Source organism: Tachysurus vachellii, chromosome 9 (assembly GCF_030014155.1).
Source record: "Tachysurus vachellii isolate PV-2020 chromosome 9, HZAU_Pvac_v1, whole genome shotgun sequence".
Lineage (NCBI taxonomy): Eukaryota > Metazoa > Chordata > Actinopteri > Siluriformes > Bagridae > Tachysurus > Tachysurus vachellii.
Window position 1 is genome coordinate 5,853,767 of NC_083468.1, and position 18,130 is coordinate 5,871,896.

The 18,130-nt window shown below is 38.3% G+C and overlaps 2 protein-coding genes across 3 annotated transcripts in view; one reads left to right on the top strand and one right to left on the bottom strand.

The window, feature by feature from the left end:
- rasgrp4 (RAS guanyl releasing protein 4) overlaps nucleotides 1-18,130 on the top strand; it is a 20,840-nt gene continuing 2,710 nt past the window's right edge. The window contains exons 1-13 of one of the 2 annotated variants that reach the window (XM_060877460.1): nucleotides 1-582; nucleotides 1,053-1,192; nucleotides 8,301-8,473; nucleotides 10,225-10,330; nucleotides 10,620-10,682; nucleotides 10,771-10,899; nucleotides 11,441-11,582; nucleotides 11,905-12,078; nucleotides 14,269-14,385; nucleotides 14,747-15,022; nucleotides 16,643-16,723; nucleotides 17,666-17,770; nucleotides 17,924-18,033. In XM_060877460.1, the coding sequence (XP_060733443.1) occupies nucleotides 1,095-1,192; nucleotides 8,301-8,473; nucleotides 10,225-10,330; nucleotides 10,620-10,682; nucleotides 10,771-10,899; nucleotides 11,441-11,582; nucleotides 11,905-12,078; nucleotides 14,269-14,385; nucleotides 14,747-15,022; nucleotides 16,643-16,723; nucleotides 17,666-17,770; nucleotides 17,924-18,033 (1,574 nt within the window). In that variant the 5' untranslated portion in view covers nucleotides 1-582; nucleotides 1,053-1,094. Of the gene's footprint in view, nucleotides 583-1,052; nucleotides 1,193-8,297; nucleotides 8,474-10,224; nucleotides 10,331-10,619; nucleotides 10,683-10,770; nucleotides 10,900-11,440; nucleotides 11,583-11,904; nucleotides 12,079-14,268; nucleotides 14,386-14,746; nucleotides 15,023-16,642; nucleotides 16,724-17,665; nucleotides 17,771-17,923; nucleotides 18,034-18,130 lie in introns of both variants that reach the window. The other variant, XM_060877459.1, reaches the window with a different exon arrangement.
- hnrnpul1 (heterogeneous nuclear ribonucleoprotein U-like 1) overlaps nucleotides 11,580-18,130 on the bottom strand; it is a 23,265-nt gene continuing 16,714 nt past the window's right edge. Inside the window, exon 18 of the transcript XR_009649004.1 lies at nucleotides 11,580-11,596. The gene's annotated coding sequence lies outside the window, so the exon portion shown is untranslated. The remainder of the gene's footprint in view (nucleotides 11,597-18,130) is intronic.

Genomic DNA, 18,130 nt, shown 5'->3' on the forward strand with positions numbered 1-18,130 from the left:
TGCATTTGACAGTTCTCTTATCTGTCAGAGCCAGTGCTTGTGTTTGAAATTGGGACGTGTGAGCTTCGACCAGTTTTAGCTTGATGCTCATTTTGGAAGATTCCTTTCTTGACACACTTTATTTTGCTGACAGTCTTTCACCACTCTGAACTTGTCGCCGCTTGAGTGGGAGTTTTTCTTCTTCTTTTTTTTTTAGGGGGGGTGGTTGGTTGGTTTGTTTTCGCTCTGCTGTTTACTCAATTAGGTAGAGGTGCGGTAGAGAGAGAGAGAGAGAGAAAGAGAGAGAGAGAGAGCGATCTTGCAGCTGTTAGTGTACAGGTCTGGCTTTCTGAGTGTTTCTGAACAGGACAGAGATTCTCTAACACAGTGAGGAGAGAGAGAGAGAGAGAGAGGTTGGCCTCAGAGTCTCTGTTGTGGGCATAAACACAGTGTGTCACAGCCAACCGATCGATAGCACAGCCTCATGGGAAAGTAGGACCCCAGGACTTGCGAACAGATGCCCTTACACATCCAGAGAATCATCGCAGGAGTTCAGAAGGGAGAAGATCGTCCTTATGCCATGATTCGAAAAGAAACCAAAAGGTAACAGGGGCCTTCCCTGCTTTCTCAGCTCTTACAGATGATTTCTACAGGCTATGTGTCAGCGCAGATAGTTTTGTATGCATTACCATTTTCTATGTGGTGCCTTTGCGAGGTCCGTTAGAGTTGCCTTTGCAGTGCAGTGCAAAGAGGCACGATAATTGTGGTTACCAGACAAGGCTGTGGCTTCCCTTCTCATTCTTTAGAATTACAGCAGTTCAGTTCTCAATTCCCTGTTACAGAAACACAGCACCTATTTCTCAGATATTGACCCCAAATAAAATAAAATAAAAAAATCTTAATTTAAAGATAGCTTGGTCCATCTTTACACTTTTTTAGCGAAGATGTGCGGATTTACATATCTAACACGTTTGTGTTGAATCATCAACTTTTTTATCTATGATCTTTCGAGAGGGGATTTCACATGAGAGACGCTTTTGAACTTAACATTCCGCTGCCGTCATCTGCTGCAGATAGAGACTCCTGCCTTAGGGCTCGGCTTTGAGATCCAGGCAATGTCGATTCGTGAAGATCTCCGCAAAGTGAGGAAGAAGGCATCGTTCTGTGTCACGCACTGGACACAGCAGAACGGCTCCAGCAACACCTCCTCGCAGTGAGTGCTGCAAGCCAGCAGTGGCTGAATTTACTTTTAAAATTCTATTTAGAGAGAAATGACGTGAAATCTCAGAAACATCAGTGTTTAAAGTTTCTCAGACTTGATGTGTTTCTTTTCACCCACTCTCTGTGCTTTTATCTGATTGCTAGGAAATGACAGTCACTGAGCTCCTAGGTACATGATACTATCAGCCTCAGTTACTGAGAGCACTAATTAGGAAGTGGGGTCACATGTGTAGTGATATAAACAATATATGCTGATCTTTCATATACACATTATCACATTTTTACAGTTTTAATAGGGAATAATTTGGGATACACTTATTCATACGTTCATGTTAGCATTGATGGTTCTTGTATATAATTTTTTTTTTTTTTGGGTACCTTTCTACACGTTTTAATACTAAGCACTTAATCAGTGCAGTTGTTGGATGTGAAGTCATTAAGATTAATTATTAAGATCAATTCATTCAGTTGTGTTTGTCAGTGTATTGTGTTTGGAAACGAGAAGTATGAATGTTAATGGTAGTATGGTTTAAGTCAGTTCAAAACAAAAGTCTCTATTAAACACAATTTAACATTAATATGTATGTAGTTAAGTAAAAAACTTGACATTCATCAAATTTGTCATGTTTTAACTTGATTAAAATCTGAAGGCTGTGACAGCATTAGCCTAAATGAACATAGATATATGTAAAGATAAAGCATGTTACAGTGTTAAAAAGAAGAAGAAGAAGAAGAAGAAGAAGAAGAAGAAGAAGAAGAAGAAAAGTATGTAGCTGTAAGCATGAGGAGTGTATGTTAGGACCTGTTGGTGGATTCTGGGAGTTTACAGGTTAAATTTGATGAGGTACAATTTAAACCTTTGTGCTGGATAACAGTCTATCTCTATTAAATATACACACAATAAACACTTGTTTAGATGCACCTTGAATGATCAAAACCAGATGAGATGAACACACAACAGAATTTTTTTTTGTCAAATCCTGAAAGGATGATATAACTTTTAAAATGTTCCCAAGTTGCTAAAAGCTACTCTTGGCAACAAATATGAGGTTAAGGCCAAGATTGACACCATGATTTGTGACATGTGGTTTAACATAGTGCATCGGCATTGGCACATTTCCGGATTGCGGATACACATTACGTAGATGTATTAGCCAGTACATAGCTTGTGTTTTTGTCTTTAAATGACACACATGTTTCAGGATACTTAAGAACCTCAAACACTTCTCAGACCAATTTAACATGAATTTATTGCATGAACAGTATTTGAATGTATGCAGTAGAACCATGGAGCCATGACATATGTTACTTTATATATATATATATATATATATATATATATATATATATATATATATATATATATATATATATATATATATATATATATATATATGTATGTATATATATATATATATATATATATATATATATATATATATATATATATATATATATATATATTATTTTATTTTTTTTTAAATATTGTTCAAGGTTTTTTCTTTCTTTCTTGTCTTTTTCAAGGAGTTTTCAGATAATGATTCAGTTCTAATGCTATAAGAACTCTGTTATTATTATAACAACATTGATCATTACATTACAATTAAATCTAATGTCTATAAAATCACAGACACTTTGCTGGTTCATGACAGATCCCTAAGGGTTCCTGGAGAGAATTGATTATCTGCCAATCTGGGGATATTTAGGCACAAATATATTGCCTATTTATTGGTTTATTAATTGTGTTTGGTTTCGTTATGTGCTTTGTTTTGTTTATTTAAAGTCAGTCGATCAATCAATTAATCAGTCAGTCAATTAATCAGTCAGTCAATTAATCATTACCAACTTGTAAACTAGATGTAGATTAGAAACTAGATTTAAATGATATAATGTTTTGTGTGTGTGTGTGTGTGTGTGTGTGTGTGTGCGTGTGTGTGTGTGTATGTGTGTGTGATTTAAAATGCGACAAATGGGCCTTACTTCAAATGAGTTTAGTATCAATTAATCAATTACTGAGAGAAAAGGACTCCTGACTCACATGTGTGTGTGTGTGTGTGTGTGTGTGTGTGTGTGTGTGTGTGTGTGTGTGTGTGTGTGTGTGTGTGTGTGTGTGTGTGTGTGTGTGTGATTTAAAATGAGACAAATGGGCCTTACTTCAAATGAGTCTAGTATCAATTAATCAATTACTAAGAGAAAAGGACTTCTGACTCGCGTGTGTGTGTGTGTGTGTGTGTGTGTGTGTGTGTGTGTGTGTGTGTGCAAGTGTGTGTGTGTGTGTGTGTGTGTGTGTGTGTGTGTGTGTGTGCGTGCGTGTGTGTGTCTGTGTGTGTGCGTGTGGGGATGTTGCCAAAGCTGCAGCCAGGAACTGGGAGTAAAATACCGGCTTCTGTGTCAGGGAAGAGGAGGGGGAGTGTTGAGGGGGGATTTCCACAATAAAAAGGAGAAGTTGTTTTCTGAATGACCTGAATAGAGCAAGGGTGCTGAAGGAGAGGAAGAGAAAGTGTGTGAGAAAGGGTAGGTGCTGTATAAGCATGAAAGACATGCATGCATAGACATCCACACATAGCATAGCAATCTCAAATATGGCAGTCTAATGAATTAAACCCAGCAGCCTGTGCTTTAAGGCTTTGTGTAAGCAACTATACTGGTTCTGCAGCATTAACCTACAGGAAAACATATATATTCCAAACATATTCGCATTACAACGTGTTTGTGTGATCAGCGTTACTACATACATACATACATACTACAGAGTTGTATTCCTACCTGTACAGTAGCATCTGTGTGCATTGTTGGTTTATGCAAAAAAGGGACGAAAATATGAAATGAAATATTTTGCATTGGGATTCGACTGTTCAGCATTAGGCCCAAAAGAAAGTAAAGTGGAACAAATATTGGAGTGAGGCGTGTGCCTGTATGAGTCAATCCTGATAACGTGCTTATAAAAAGTAAATATGTAATATATTTCGTTCACTCTTAACAGCAGACTGATTAAAAGTGCAGCCTTAAAAGTGAGTGTCTGTGTGTATGTTTTTAGGATGTGAGAGTCTTAGCAGTGAGAAGAGGAGAATTGAAAAAGTGCTGCTGGATGAGAGAGAGAGAGAGAGACAGAGAGAGAGAGAGAGAGAGAGAGAGAGAGAGAGAGAGAGAGAGAGAGAGAGAAGGGGGTTGGTCATTCTAAGAAATTGTCCCCACTTCTCTACACACACAGCTAACTTCCTGTATGTGTTGTCAGTTCAGCCATGAAGCCTGACCACACTCGTACATGCTGCTCTTTATCTTTTCTACCTGCTGTCACCTGACACACACAAACAAAATGGACTCTGTGTGTGAGTAGTGAATCGAAATCAAATGATTTGCAAGTAGTAATCTACATTTCTCTTCTCTTCTCTTCTCTTTGCACATTTAATGAGCATGTTTTAATTAGACAGTTCAAAGACAAGTTCAAAATTTATGGTCATGGATTGTGTATCTGGTGTAGTGGGCATACAGTATGTGAAGAGTGAATGGACTGTATGCTTGAAGCAGTTACAGTTCATCTAAGAAATTTGACTTGAATGTCAGAAATAAAGCATTACACGGAATAATGAATATATGATGTTAATAACCTATAGAATAATATTAATATTATCAGTCATGTGACATGGGTGTAGGGATTTTGTAGCTTAGTGGTTAAGGTGTTGGGCTACTGATTGGAAGGTTGTGAGTTCAAATCCCAGGTCCACCAAGCTGCCACTGCTGGGCCCCTGGGCAAGACCCTGTAAGTAGCTCTGGATAAGTGCTTATGCTTAAATTAAATAAAGTCATGGCATAGTGCTGCTATAAATCGTTGTAAAAAAAAAATCACAAGCTTTACACATTACACTTGCGAGAGTTTCATGGTTTAAAACCCATTCTGATCTTTATCTTTTATCAAATATATGAAATTCCAAGTACTAGGTTTCATTACTTCTAAGTTTCATAATTTCCACAGAATCACTCGCAGGACCTAATTTAAGAAAAGGAACCTACAGTAAATAATGCTCTTTTTTTTAAATTACTTATTAAAATATGACTAAGTTAATCAGTTATTAAAAATTCATTCCCTATGTGTGCTATCACATATAAAAAAATTTCAACATTTAATAATAACTTAAATACGTCCTATTGGGTGTATAGTCCAGGGGAGTCTGTAATGATATAATGCACAATCCTATGTAGTGGTCATATGTAGTGAATAGTGTCTTAATGTGTAAAATAAATTTTAAAACCAGATTATAACTACTATCAGAGTGTCACTACTGTGAATGTTCTGTTCCTGTGTCAAGTATTTAAATTTTAAAAAATAATAAAAGGAGTTTAACCTGGCAGTCTTAGTATTCTCCCTTAATGACAGTATTCATAATAAGCAAAATAGTACATTATATACAGCTGTGCATTTTCTAGTTGAAAGCAACGAGGAACCTCAGCGTAGAGCCAGAACGCTAACACATATTAACATGAAAAAGGGAAAAATGTTTTGGTCACAGCACAGACACAAATGTGTGCAAGAGTAAGACTTTTTTGAAGAAGGAGGAAGGGTGTGTATATCTGACATTGACAAGGCTTTACAAAGTGACATTCACACATTGTGACTACTGATACCTCGTGGTATATGTGTGTATGTGTGTGTGTGTGTGTGTGCTGTGTTGTGACTCTAGGCAGGTGATGGGATACGAGAAGTGACAACAAACAGTGTACTGCTATGAGCAAAACAGTAATGTGGATATGATCAGGACAAACACTGAAGCAGACTCGTTCTGTAAACAAATCCACACATGCCATGCTGGTACACGCACACACACGCACACACACGCACACACACACACAAACACACACACATGTTGGTACTTGCGTGTACATACAGTACTTACTGAATCTCTGTTTCATCCGGGCTACAATATCAACCGTGTTTCCAGAGTTTAACTGCTAATATCTGTAATATCATAAAGGTCTAACAGAAACATGAGTTCAGAAACAGAAAACAAGCAAAGATTTATTTATTATACAGTTTAAATTTCATTTTATTTGCATGTTGCTATATAATTGGGGAATATGGGGAAGTTGTGGCCTAACGGTTAGAGAGTTTGACTCCTAACCCTAAGGTTGTGGGTTCGAGTCTCGTGCCGGCAATACCACGACTGAGGTGCCCTTGAGCAAGGCACCGAACCCACCAACTGCTCCCTGGGCGCCGCAGCATAAATGGCTGCCCACTGCTCTGGGTGTGTGTTCACTGCTATTTTTTTATGGGTTAAATGCAGAGAACGAATTCCGAGTATGGGTCACCATACTTAGCTGTATGTCACGTCACATAATTCTCACAAAGCAGCTTAACAGAAATCCGGAAATAAGATTTTTATTTAAATTTAACCGTGATGAGCAAGCCAGAGGCAATGATGATGAGGAAAAACTTCCAGAAGTAGTAAGAGGAAGGAACCAGATTCAAAAGTGAACCCATGCTCATCTGGGTGACACCGGATATTGTGATTATAAATCACTTCTATAACTGTACTAATTATATTTAAGCGCACTGTGTAGTGATCTCGTCATTGTGTCGATGACACACGACTTGTAGGTAATAGGTACTGAGGTGTGTTTTTTTTTTGGAGCGCAATGAATATACCCTAGCTGGTGCAGAATCTTAGTATTGATGTCTCCTGTAGGTAATAAGTATTAGGCCACCATTTTAGGCACTAAGAATGTACCCAAGCTGGTGCATGGGCCCAAAAATAGCATTGCCAGTTACATGGTTATATGGTCTAGGACTATACCTTAGCTTATTCAGAAGGTCCTGAATGACCTTGTAATATTTAAGGTAAATAAACTAGGATGATGTTTTGGAAACAATGTACCTGAACTGGTGCAGAATGCTAATAAATACAGTACATTAACACCTAAAGATAATAACAATTAAGCCACCATTTGAAAAAACAAAAATGTCCCGAAAATAGTGTTGCCAGTTCCATGTAACAAGGTCTCTTGTGCCATTAAGAAGAATAGGAATACATCCAAGCTGGAGCACTATCCCCATAATTATTAGACATTTCCCCAGTCTTTTAGACATTTTTTAAAAACATTTCCATTCATGCATTCTTATTTGCACGTAGAAAACGTCAGCTAAAAGCCAAGTAATGGAAACTGACTGCATGCGCACATGCATATACTCATGCAACCTCTCTAAGCACAGGGGGCCAATCAGAAGGTGAAGCCACAATAATCAGATAGCTGAGGCTCTGCGAAAAGGCTTGCACATTTCACTTGCACAGGTCAGCACAGTTTTCTTTGGTTGATTTTCATGCCAAAACAATGCTAGTGCCTTAACCTCATGTTCCGCTCGCTACCTAGAAATGGACGACTTCCGATCAAGCGTACTTTATTCCCGATAGAACATAAAACTAAAAGTGAAACACAAAACCTAAACCAAACACAAAAAAATGGAGCACAGACCAAGTTCGCAGCTTCACAACGATACACTGTGTGTGGTGTGACATGAAAGTACACCCTGTATCATCTGTCATGCTTACTGTGAAATTACTGTAGCACTTGATCCTCTCTGTTAGTTGCAAACAGTTTAATAAGCAGGCACCTGATTATCCATCACAGCTGCTCTTCAGGATTTTTATTTAATTGTGTATGGTTTTTTTGTAAATTGTAAACTATATAAAGCATAATGCATGTCTCAGTTCTTTTAAGGTAAGTGTTAATTTGTCAGAAAACATAAGCACTAATAAATGTCAAACATGCAAATCTAGGACACACTACACTAGATCTGAATTTCTCGATGGTTGCAAAATAGTGCACTCATATTATTATTGAGTTCTCTCACCAAGCAATGAAGCAATGTAATATTCAATAAAGTTAAAGGTTTAGGTTGTGAGTACAATGCTGCCCTTCTAGCGTCTTGCTGGAATACCTAAAATAAAAGGTATGTTCTCTTTGCCTGCTCTCTTGACTTCTTTCTACCTTGGTGAAAAGAAGCGCATGGTAAAATAGTGTAATTGTAAAATGCCTCTTTCTAAATAAATGAATAAATAAATAAATAAATAAATAAATAATACTGTTGTCTATCTTTTCATCAGCAGGAAATCACATCAAGAAGGAGGAAGCATGAAGAAGACCAGGAGACCGGTGCAGAGGCGGATGACCTGTCCGAGTCCTCAGGAGATCAGCCGGGCGCTGCATAGCCCCACGGTACCTGCGAGTGCCCATGCTGCCAGTTTGGACGATCTCATTCAGCGCTGCCTTCACTGCTTTGGTCAGTGTGTGTACTAAAAGTCTGTATATAATAATGACACTCACTTTAACTGTCTAACTGTCTGTCTAGATTAATAATATTTACTCTCACTCTTACTGTCTAACTAGCTGTCTAGCATAATGATATTCACTCTCACTGTGTAGTTGTCTGTCTGTCATAATGACAATCACTTTTACTGTCTAACTGTCTATCCAGCATTATGACATTCATTTTCATTGTCTGTCTGTCTGTCTGTCTGTCTGTCTGTCTGTCATAATGATATTCATTCTCACTAAGCTGTTCGTCTAGCATAATGATATTCACTCTTAATGTCTATCTGTTTATAGTAGTGTGACACTCTCTTTCTTACTGTCTGTCTTGCATAAAGACAATCACTCTCATTGTCTGTCTGACTATCATAATGACATTCATTCTCACTGTGTAGCTGTCTGTCTATAATAATAATAATCACTTACGGTACTGTCTATCTATCTGTCTAGCATTATGACATTTGCTCTTGTCTGTCTGTTGATCATAATGGCATTCACTCTCACTGTCTAACTGTCATACTAGCATAATGACATTCATTCTCACCGTGTAACCGTCTGTCTATCATAATGACATTCGCTTGCTGTCCGTCTAGGATAATGATATTCACTTTTGATGTCTATCTGTTTATAATCGTGTTACATTCAGTCTGCTTAAAGACATTCACTTTCAATCTGCTGTCTGTCTAGCATAATGACATTCACTTTCACTATCCTTCCACTGTCTACCAGCCATTCTTGAAGACAATAAGACAAAAAATGCAGCTAAGCATGTTATCAATGTTCGGTTCGATTCCCGCCTCCGCCTTGTGTGTGTGGAGTTTGCATGTTCTCCCCTTGCCTCGGGAGTTTCCTTCGGGTACTCCGGTTTCCTCCCCGGTCCAAAGACATGCATGGTAGGTTGATTGGCATCTCTGGAAAATTGTCCGTAGTGTGTGATTGCATGAGTGAATGAGAGTGTGTGTGTGTGCCCTGCGATGGGTTGGCACTCCGTCCAGGGTGTATCCTGCCTTGATGCCCGATGATGCCTGAGATAGGCACAGGCTCCCCGTGACCCAAGGTAGTTCAGATAAGCGGTAGAAAATGAGTGAGAGAGAGTGAGTGTTACAAAGTGTTACCACTGGGGACTCCTAAAAATGTTAAACTAATGCATCTTCACAAAACACTTCACCATATTAAAGATCACACACTTTGCTGCTGCCTGTGCTGTAGAAAACAATTCACCTTCTGAGAAATCTGTTTGAGATAGTGCTGTGGTGCAAAGCCCGTTATCACTGAATTGTTGCAGTGTCCTCTGTATAAGGGCTGTAACTATCTTGTCATCTATTGTGTGTTATTGTGTCTTTTCTCCACAATACTGATCAATGTCTTCTGAACACATGCTTTAGCTCAGGTCTACTGTCTAACTTTACAGCCTGAAGACTATCTTTGGACTATTCACAATGTTTTTATTAGGTCTTTCTTATTACCATGCTGAAATTTTCCCTTATATAGAATTTATGGGTTATTTATAAATGTTGTGCTGGTTTGAAACAGATTTTTGTCTTGACTTAGAGAGAAAAAAAGGAAAGGGAAAAATCTTATTGTTTGCTGTGTTTTAGATCTTGTGAACGTTTTTGTCCTGTCTCACTACTGAAACAATACCTGTTCTGTCTTCCTCTTCCTCTCTCTTAAATTACTCTTAACTTATATAAAAAGAGCACTGCTTTTCTTTGTGTGTTACAGACTCTGAAGGGAAGTTAATCCGAGGCATGCAGCTGGTCAATATGACTCTGATGATGCACAACTGGGTTGTGCCTTCACACATCTTTGCCCATAAACTGCTCTCTCTATATCCTTTATTGACTGTTTATTCACTTTTGAAACAGCATTTCATATAGGTGCCCAGAGGGCTGGCTTTGCCTAACTTTTAAACTAATGTGCTCATGTCAGGGTGTATACAATATTCAGCTACACAGTGCATCAAATCACATCTAATCTCCAAAACAATGAAACAAGAGCTGCCTTGTTTGGAGATATTTACAAATCTATGTGCTGGTAAGACTGGTTCCTTTGAGGGTATGTAGCAATAAGGGTGTGTGTCCTTGCTCTTCTAAGACAATTCCTTGACTAGCCATTACATACAAGGACTGTCCTATGGAGAAGAGAGCCCAGAGGAGGCCCCAGATCTGCCAGTTTATAAGGTGAGTAATGTGAGACATTTACACTGAAAATGTAATGAGATTAACAGACTATTGTGTTTATATTTACACACCAATTTTTCCCACTCAGGCACTGGATAGTCCATTATCCTCTGATGTTTGAGACGGACCCCAGATTGGAGCAGGTCATGGGGGATATGTGTGCTCTAGTCAGGGCTGAGAAGGACTCCCAATGCAAGCTGATTGATACTCCATACCCGTGAGTGAACACAAACTTTATTAACCACATGCAGTGGTTCTTCTAGTTCTACATCACTGATATCCCACTGACAGTAATAACTACATCATGGTATGATTTTGACATGGAGATATAGTTAAAAGTGTAAGAACACCACTGCTAGACACCTGAGTATAGATAATGACTAAGATTAACTGCCTAAGCCTAGCTAGCATGTACTGTAGCTGTCTTTCATACTGTTTTCCACACTGACAATAAAACCAAGTCATCAGAAATAGCAATATTTTCTCTCAGATGTGTTGATAAAACACTAACCGGTATGACATAAATTACTCTGAAATGACATTATACATTATATAAAAAATTATATAGTAAAACTAAACATTAGATTTTTGTTTCTATTACAAGAAAATTATCCAGATCATACAGATCACACCTTGTTCTTTAACATTGTTATTTTTTTACAATAACAGCACACCCCATTGTTTTTTATTCCTGGCTCTTCAACCTCCGAATTGTCTTCAATCTCTTTGCTTTTTCTGTTCTCTATTTCCGAAAGCAGTAATCCTCCTTCAGATATCTGCCTGGCTCCCTCTCCCTCAGTGAAGAAGAGGAAGGTGTCTCTGCTGTTTGATCACATGGAGTCTGATGAGATGGCTGAGCACCTGAGTTACCTGGAGTTCAAAAACTTCTGCAGCATTTCAGTGCGTGGGCAGACCTAAAACACAAATTACCACACCCGTTCACACTCATGTCCTCCAGACACAGACTGTTACACAGCACAGAATAAACATTGCATCATAGTAGTAATGTCGATAATAATAATGACTATTTAAATACGACTGATAACAGTTAAAAAAAATAGATATTTCTCACCCATACATTTATGCTGAGGTAATTGAAACTTGACTAACACGCTCCTAACTGGGAGTTCGTGGAGAATTTTTGTCCTGTTTTGACTTGTTTCTGAGTGAGGTGTAGCTTGTGAGTTTGTGATTGCTAATTTTATGTCATTTACTGTCTTAGTTCCTAGATTATCGCAGCTACATGGTGAACAATTCGGTGAGGGATAACCCGGCGCTGGAACGCTCCGTCATGCTGTGTAACGGTGTCTCACAGTGGGTCCAGCTCATGATTCTCAACAGACACACTCCGCAGCAGAGGGCTGAAGTCTTCACAAAATTCATTCATGTAGCACAGGTAAACTCCCACCAACACAATACGTATACACAGGAGCCAAACCTTATTATTTATTCACTATTCGCTATTTAGCATCTTAGCACCATATTTGAGGATAGAACCCAATCAATAGGCTGACTTTTTTCTTCTTTGGTAAAGATCGCTATCATAGTTATTATAGAGACAACTTAAAGGCATGGCGTCTGTATAAACCAGACAAAACCATGTTAAATTTTTTTAATTTATGTTTTTAATGTTAAATTACTATTTAAAAAAGCATGTATGATTGGTTCCCCATTCTCTCTGATGTTTCGAGAGAAACAGAAGAAGGCACACTGCACACGTTGTGTAACACCCATGAAACAGGCACTTTCTTACTGCCAGTCATCCTTTCCACACTAATCTGGAAGCCACGTGATCATTGCACAATAATACAGAGAAAACAGAAATCATTTCTTGTCTGTTTCTTATTTTGTTTAATGTTGTTTAAATTTTTTTAGTTCATTTTAGTATATTATTTTATTTATAATTTGGGAACGGTGGCTTCATGGTTAGCATGTTGCCTCTTTGCTTTACACCTTCAGTGTTAGGGGTTTCATTCCCTCCTCCACCCTGAGTTTTCATGTTATCCCCTTTGGGGGTTTCCTCAGGTGCTCTGACTTCCTCCCCAGTCTAAAGACATATGTGGTAGACTGATTGACATTTCTAAACTGTCTGTAGTGTGTGAACATGAGTGTGCCCTGTGCTGAACTGGCAAATTGTCTATGGTTCTCCTCGAATTGTTGCCCGGATCTCAGAGGAAAGGCTCCAGCTTCCCATAACCCTGTGTAGGATGGAGGTATAAAAAAATGGATAGTTGGGTGGATTTTATTTCTGTTTAGGTTCCTAAAATTTAGTTTGAATGAGTTTACTTTAATTATTGCTAGAAGTACATTAAACCTGCATACGTCCTGAGATGCAACTGCATATAGATATTTTTGTTAATGCTAATGTCAATTTGACCCAAACACGATGTTATAGTCCAAGATTATGACACTGATGCTAGATGGAGTAGATTTGTATACTTCACTTGGTATGTCATATGATGCTCATGAGGTGAAATACCGTCAAACATTAAATCCAACTCAGTCTAATTTAGAAAGTATTCATAACACTGTAATAGTCATTAATAGTGATTGACGACCATGGATATGATGAACCGTTAAATTATTATGAGATTTCTAAGAGTTCTCCAGGAAATCTAGCTTTTGTCAACAACATTTTCTAGATTGTTTAGATCAGTTGTTAATACATAATTACAGTAATTATGTATTATGTACTCATTATTACAGTAATGAGTAATAATACAACATGTTATAATATACACCACTGAGTAATAATATGTGTTCTTATATACAATAATGAGTAATAATGCAGCGAGTTCTTACATTCAATAACGTGTAATGTTACATATTGTTCACATATACAGTAATGAGGAATAAAAATCTATAATACAATGAGTCCTTATATACAGTAATGCATAATGATACAGAGTGGTTTGTGTTACAATAGTGTAGTGAGCAAAATGTTGAAATGAACCTTAAGAGTGTTTTCAGCAAAAGTTTGACGTATGATATTCCGTCAAGACAACGTGTTAGAATATCACTAAGGAAGTAACAGTCACAAGAGCTCCAAAATGTCATGAAAAACTACAACATTCATTTTGTTGTAGCTGAATTTCTAATATCGTGGAAACACTGATGAAAATTAGTCATGACTCATTTATTACTCAGAAACCAACACCCATTAAATTAAACATTTACTTTGTTGTGAACTGCTGTCACGTTGTTGACTAGTGTATTAGTTGCTGGATGACAGGAAGTGATGTCATTGAGAAAGCCCTATGTTGTGCCCTTCAGCAGTAGCTGGGCCTTATAGTGCAAGTACAAACATGCAGTCATAGCAGTGTTGACATCCAATCTTGGGGAAATACATATTAAGCTGGTGTGTCATGATGCGAATGGTTAGTAATTAAATAAATATGTCATTCTGACACATGTTCCTGTTCGGGAGAATACTTACATAAACTTCCTGGACATTTCAAAAGCAAATGTACAGGAAGCATTGTGGGCACACTATAACAAACATAACAAATAGGCTTAAGAACTGTAAGCTCATAGAACATTCTTCCCCTTTCTGTGTGTGTGTGTGTGTGTGTGTGTGCGTGAGCAGAAACTGAGGTCTCTGCAGAATTTCAACACTCTTATGGCAGTCATAGGCGGTTTGTGTCACAGCTCCATCTCCCGACTCAAAGACACGGCCAGTCTCCTCTCTTCTGACATCACCAAGGTTTGTGCAATCCCACAAATATACCCACAAAAGACAATTTTGGAGCTTCCCAGCCACACACAACTACATACACACAACCACACACACAGATTACAAAGCTGTGATCTGTATTATCATTAATCACCCTCTTACTATTTACATTCAATAATTCAGCAGCACTGAAGAGGGTGGATAACACTTTACTCTGTTTTGTTTCACTAGTTATTGTGAAAAGGTGCAGTTCACCAAATTGGGCGGAATAAATCATGAAATTAGCGGATCTGATGTGAGGATCTGGCTGATTAAATAGTTCTTAAATACAGCGCAGGTCTTGAATAGAGCAGTTGTTAAATTAAACAAGAAAACTCTTCTTTGTCTGCAGGCGCTGAGTGAGCTCACGGAGTTGCTCTCATCCTACAGTAACTACAGTAACTACAGAAGAGTGTACAATGAGTGCAGCGGCTTTAAAGTTCCCATCCTGGGTGTACACCTTAAAGATCTTATCTCACTCAATGAGGCACTTCCTGACTTCCTGGAGGGTGACAAAATCAACCTGGGAAAGCTACAGCACCTGTACAGCAACATTAGCGATCTGCTGGCGATCCACAAGTGCAAGCCACCATTTGAGGCCAACAAAGACCTGCTGCACCTGCTCACGGTAAAGGAATAAGACAAATGCTCTAGGAAGTGTTTAAGGGCAATGTAGCATAGAGGGAATTAGACAGAGCGATATACAGTAACTTAAAAATCCCCTTCATGGAAGTGTTTGTATCAGTCACGCCATGAGCCATAGTGTTGTTATAAATACACCGGCAGTTCAATGGCACCATTGAACACAAGCATTTCTATGTGCCTATGGTACACCTGGCTGCTTTGTTGAGCCAACAACAGCCTGGTTTATTTTTAACCTGAATCAGTATTTTTACCACCATCTATGCATGCTGTTTGGGTCTTTTGCCTCACTCTGTTGCTCATGTGTGATTCTTAGACGTATTAATATAAGGCAGAGAAAGACATGCCTGAAGGAATCAGTCAATGACATATCCATAGTATGTTACATAGGTAAGGTTCAGTAGGGTCGAAGTGGAAAAGAGAATGATCTGTAACAGCTATGAGTGAATATGTGTTTCTTTTTATGTGTATGCGTGAAAGAATTAGAGACATTTTTCTCACCTCGCTAGCATTTACTGCAGCATTGGTTCCTGACATGAGTAAGGTTTATGTTACTTGATGCGCTTTGCAGTCTGCTCTGCATTGACTACCATAGTTTATTGTGAAATAGCAATCCACACTACTCTCATTTCATGCAATTAGTTTAGCAATGTATATGTGTTATATCACATCTTAACCTGTAGAAACTAATGTTGGTATTTTATTGGTAGAGGATTTTTTTATGACTACGACAGTATTGACAATATTGCCTATGACAATAATAACTAGGCATCCCTAGTTTTGTCCATAGTTTTTGCCAGTTGTAGTTTTAGTTGTACGTTATCTGACTATCACTGTGTACTCTAAATTCTTGTTAGCCACTCTAGATGCTTGTTCACCAACTGTGTACTACATACCGCCTTTGAATAGAGTTTAGTATGAGTCTGGTGCATAGTACGCTATTCCTTCCGAACATAACCTCAAAGAAAAGTACTGAATGGAGGCCAGTAAGCCTGCATTGGGTCAGTGTCTGTTGTTAAAAGGGCTTTAGAAACAGACACTGACCCAATGCAGGCTTTACAGGAATCCGGATGTAGACATAGATTGCTAACGAGTGACCGTAGAAAGGAAAAACTGCCTGACACAAAATGAGGAAGAAACCTTGAGAGGAACCGTACTTCAAATAGGAACCTGTCCTCTTCTGAGTGACACCAGAGAGTGGAACTATAAATCATTACATGCTGTAAAACCATTGTTTGAAGTAATCCAAGTGATTGAGTTAAATTATGACTCGTGGCTTACTGTATGACAAGTTTTAATTTCTGAAATAATATCAATGTAAACCTAGACCAAGCCATCATCTTTCAAATAACTCAAAAACGTCATACCAAAAAAAAAAAAAGCATTCATTTAAGTTAGTTAGCAAATAGTGGAAAAAATTAATACAGTGTCATAAAATCCCTTCTCAGTCTTTATGATGGCTGCAGCAGGATGACTGATCTGAACTGATCTGAGATTATTATGTAATATATGCAAAGAAGGAAGCAGAAATTGGGTAAACGTTCAAGGCTGGGCTAAACTCGTTCTAACCTGTACTTGTACTTGGTCTTGCTTCTCCTATGTGCAGCTATCCCTGGACCTGTACTACACCGAGGATCAGATCTACGAGCTGTCCTACGCCAAGGAACCCAAGAATCCCAAAATACAGGTACAATCATTTATGTTAAGTGTTAACAAAAAGCACATAAAGAGAGGAACTCTACTATACAGGAGTTCAGAATTACAGATGGTGTTTTTTTTTTTTTTTTACTGTTTAATAAGGTATAATGGATCCAGGCATTCCCATAAAAACGCTCTTAAGAACCTTTACAGAGAAAAGTGATGTCTTAGCGTGTTGTCTGAGAGTCAGACTTACTGTAGTTCCTTAACGGAAAAAATTATGTAAAAAATATTTGTACAAATAAAGTAAAATATTGCTAACAAATAGAAAAACATGTCTTGTTGATGTTAAGTTAAACATGCCGTGAATCCACTTATTTTTCTACCAGTCTCACATACATCTTTTTACCTGTAGACCTACAACATCTCAACCATTATGTATCTGACACATGCACATAAATTGTTGAGGAATACTATTTTTAAAATGTAAAAAGAAAATTTCACCCCACCTGTGAAATCACACACAAAGCGAAACTATATGTTAACATTTGACTCATTTGGTCCTTTTAAGGTCTATACATATACCTTATTTTGGACTGTGTGGATATTGCGTTTCATGCTAAATGTCTTGACCTTGTGCGTGAACTGCTAAGAAAGAGGGAGTATCCCTCAGTGCACTATGAGTACAGTAAGCGACGTGTTCTTCGTCTATACACACTTCAAAGCAAACCACAAGAAAAGAAAAGAAAACGAGGGATCGTTATCTCTTTCACTTTGAGTATGGGCTTTATTACTTACGAAGGTTCTTCTAACACCTTCTGTCTGTGTGTGACATGCAAATGCATAGCACAGCACCTTGCAGTGTTTTTTCCATCAACATTCAAGCAACTGACGTTCTCAAAACGAAACTCGGTGCATACGATCTTTTTAACTTAACGTCTCCTGCTTTAACAAGTCTCCTGCTTGTCTTTCTCTTTCTGTCTCATTCTAGCCTGTAACCCAAGTGAAGCCCCCTGTGGTAGCTGAATGGGGTTCAGGTGTTGCTCCACGGCTCGACCCCGACACCATCTCCAAACACGTCAAGCAGATGGTGGATGTAAGTAAAAAGCACTTGCGCAGTGCTATTGACAGGACTGTAGCAACAGTTCCTGTCTGCTCTCTTTCACTTCCTTATTATACATTGTACAACATGTTCAGAACTGAAATTAAAAGGTTTCCCAGCTCATATGGACACTGTCTCCCTCTACAGTCGATCATGAAGAATTATGACCTGAACATGGACGGCTACATCTTTCTGGAGGACTTTGAGAAGATAGCTGCTAACTTTCCTTTCTCTTTCTGCACTCATGACAGTGACAGGTACAGAGGACTCTAGCACACCAGCTTGTTTCCATTTCTGTCTCAGCATTTAGACAAGAGTCACAATTTTGTAGCAGTGTCAGTGAGGAAAAAGGTT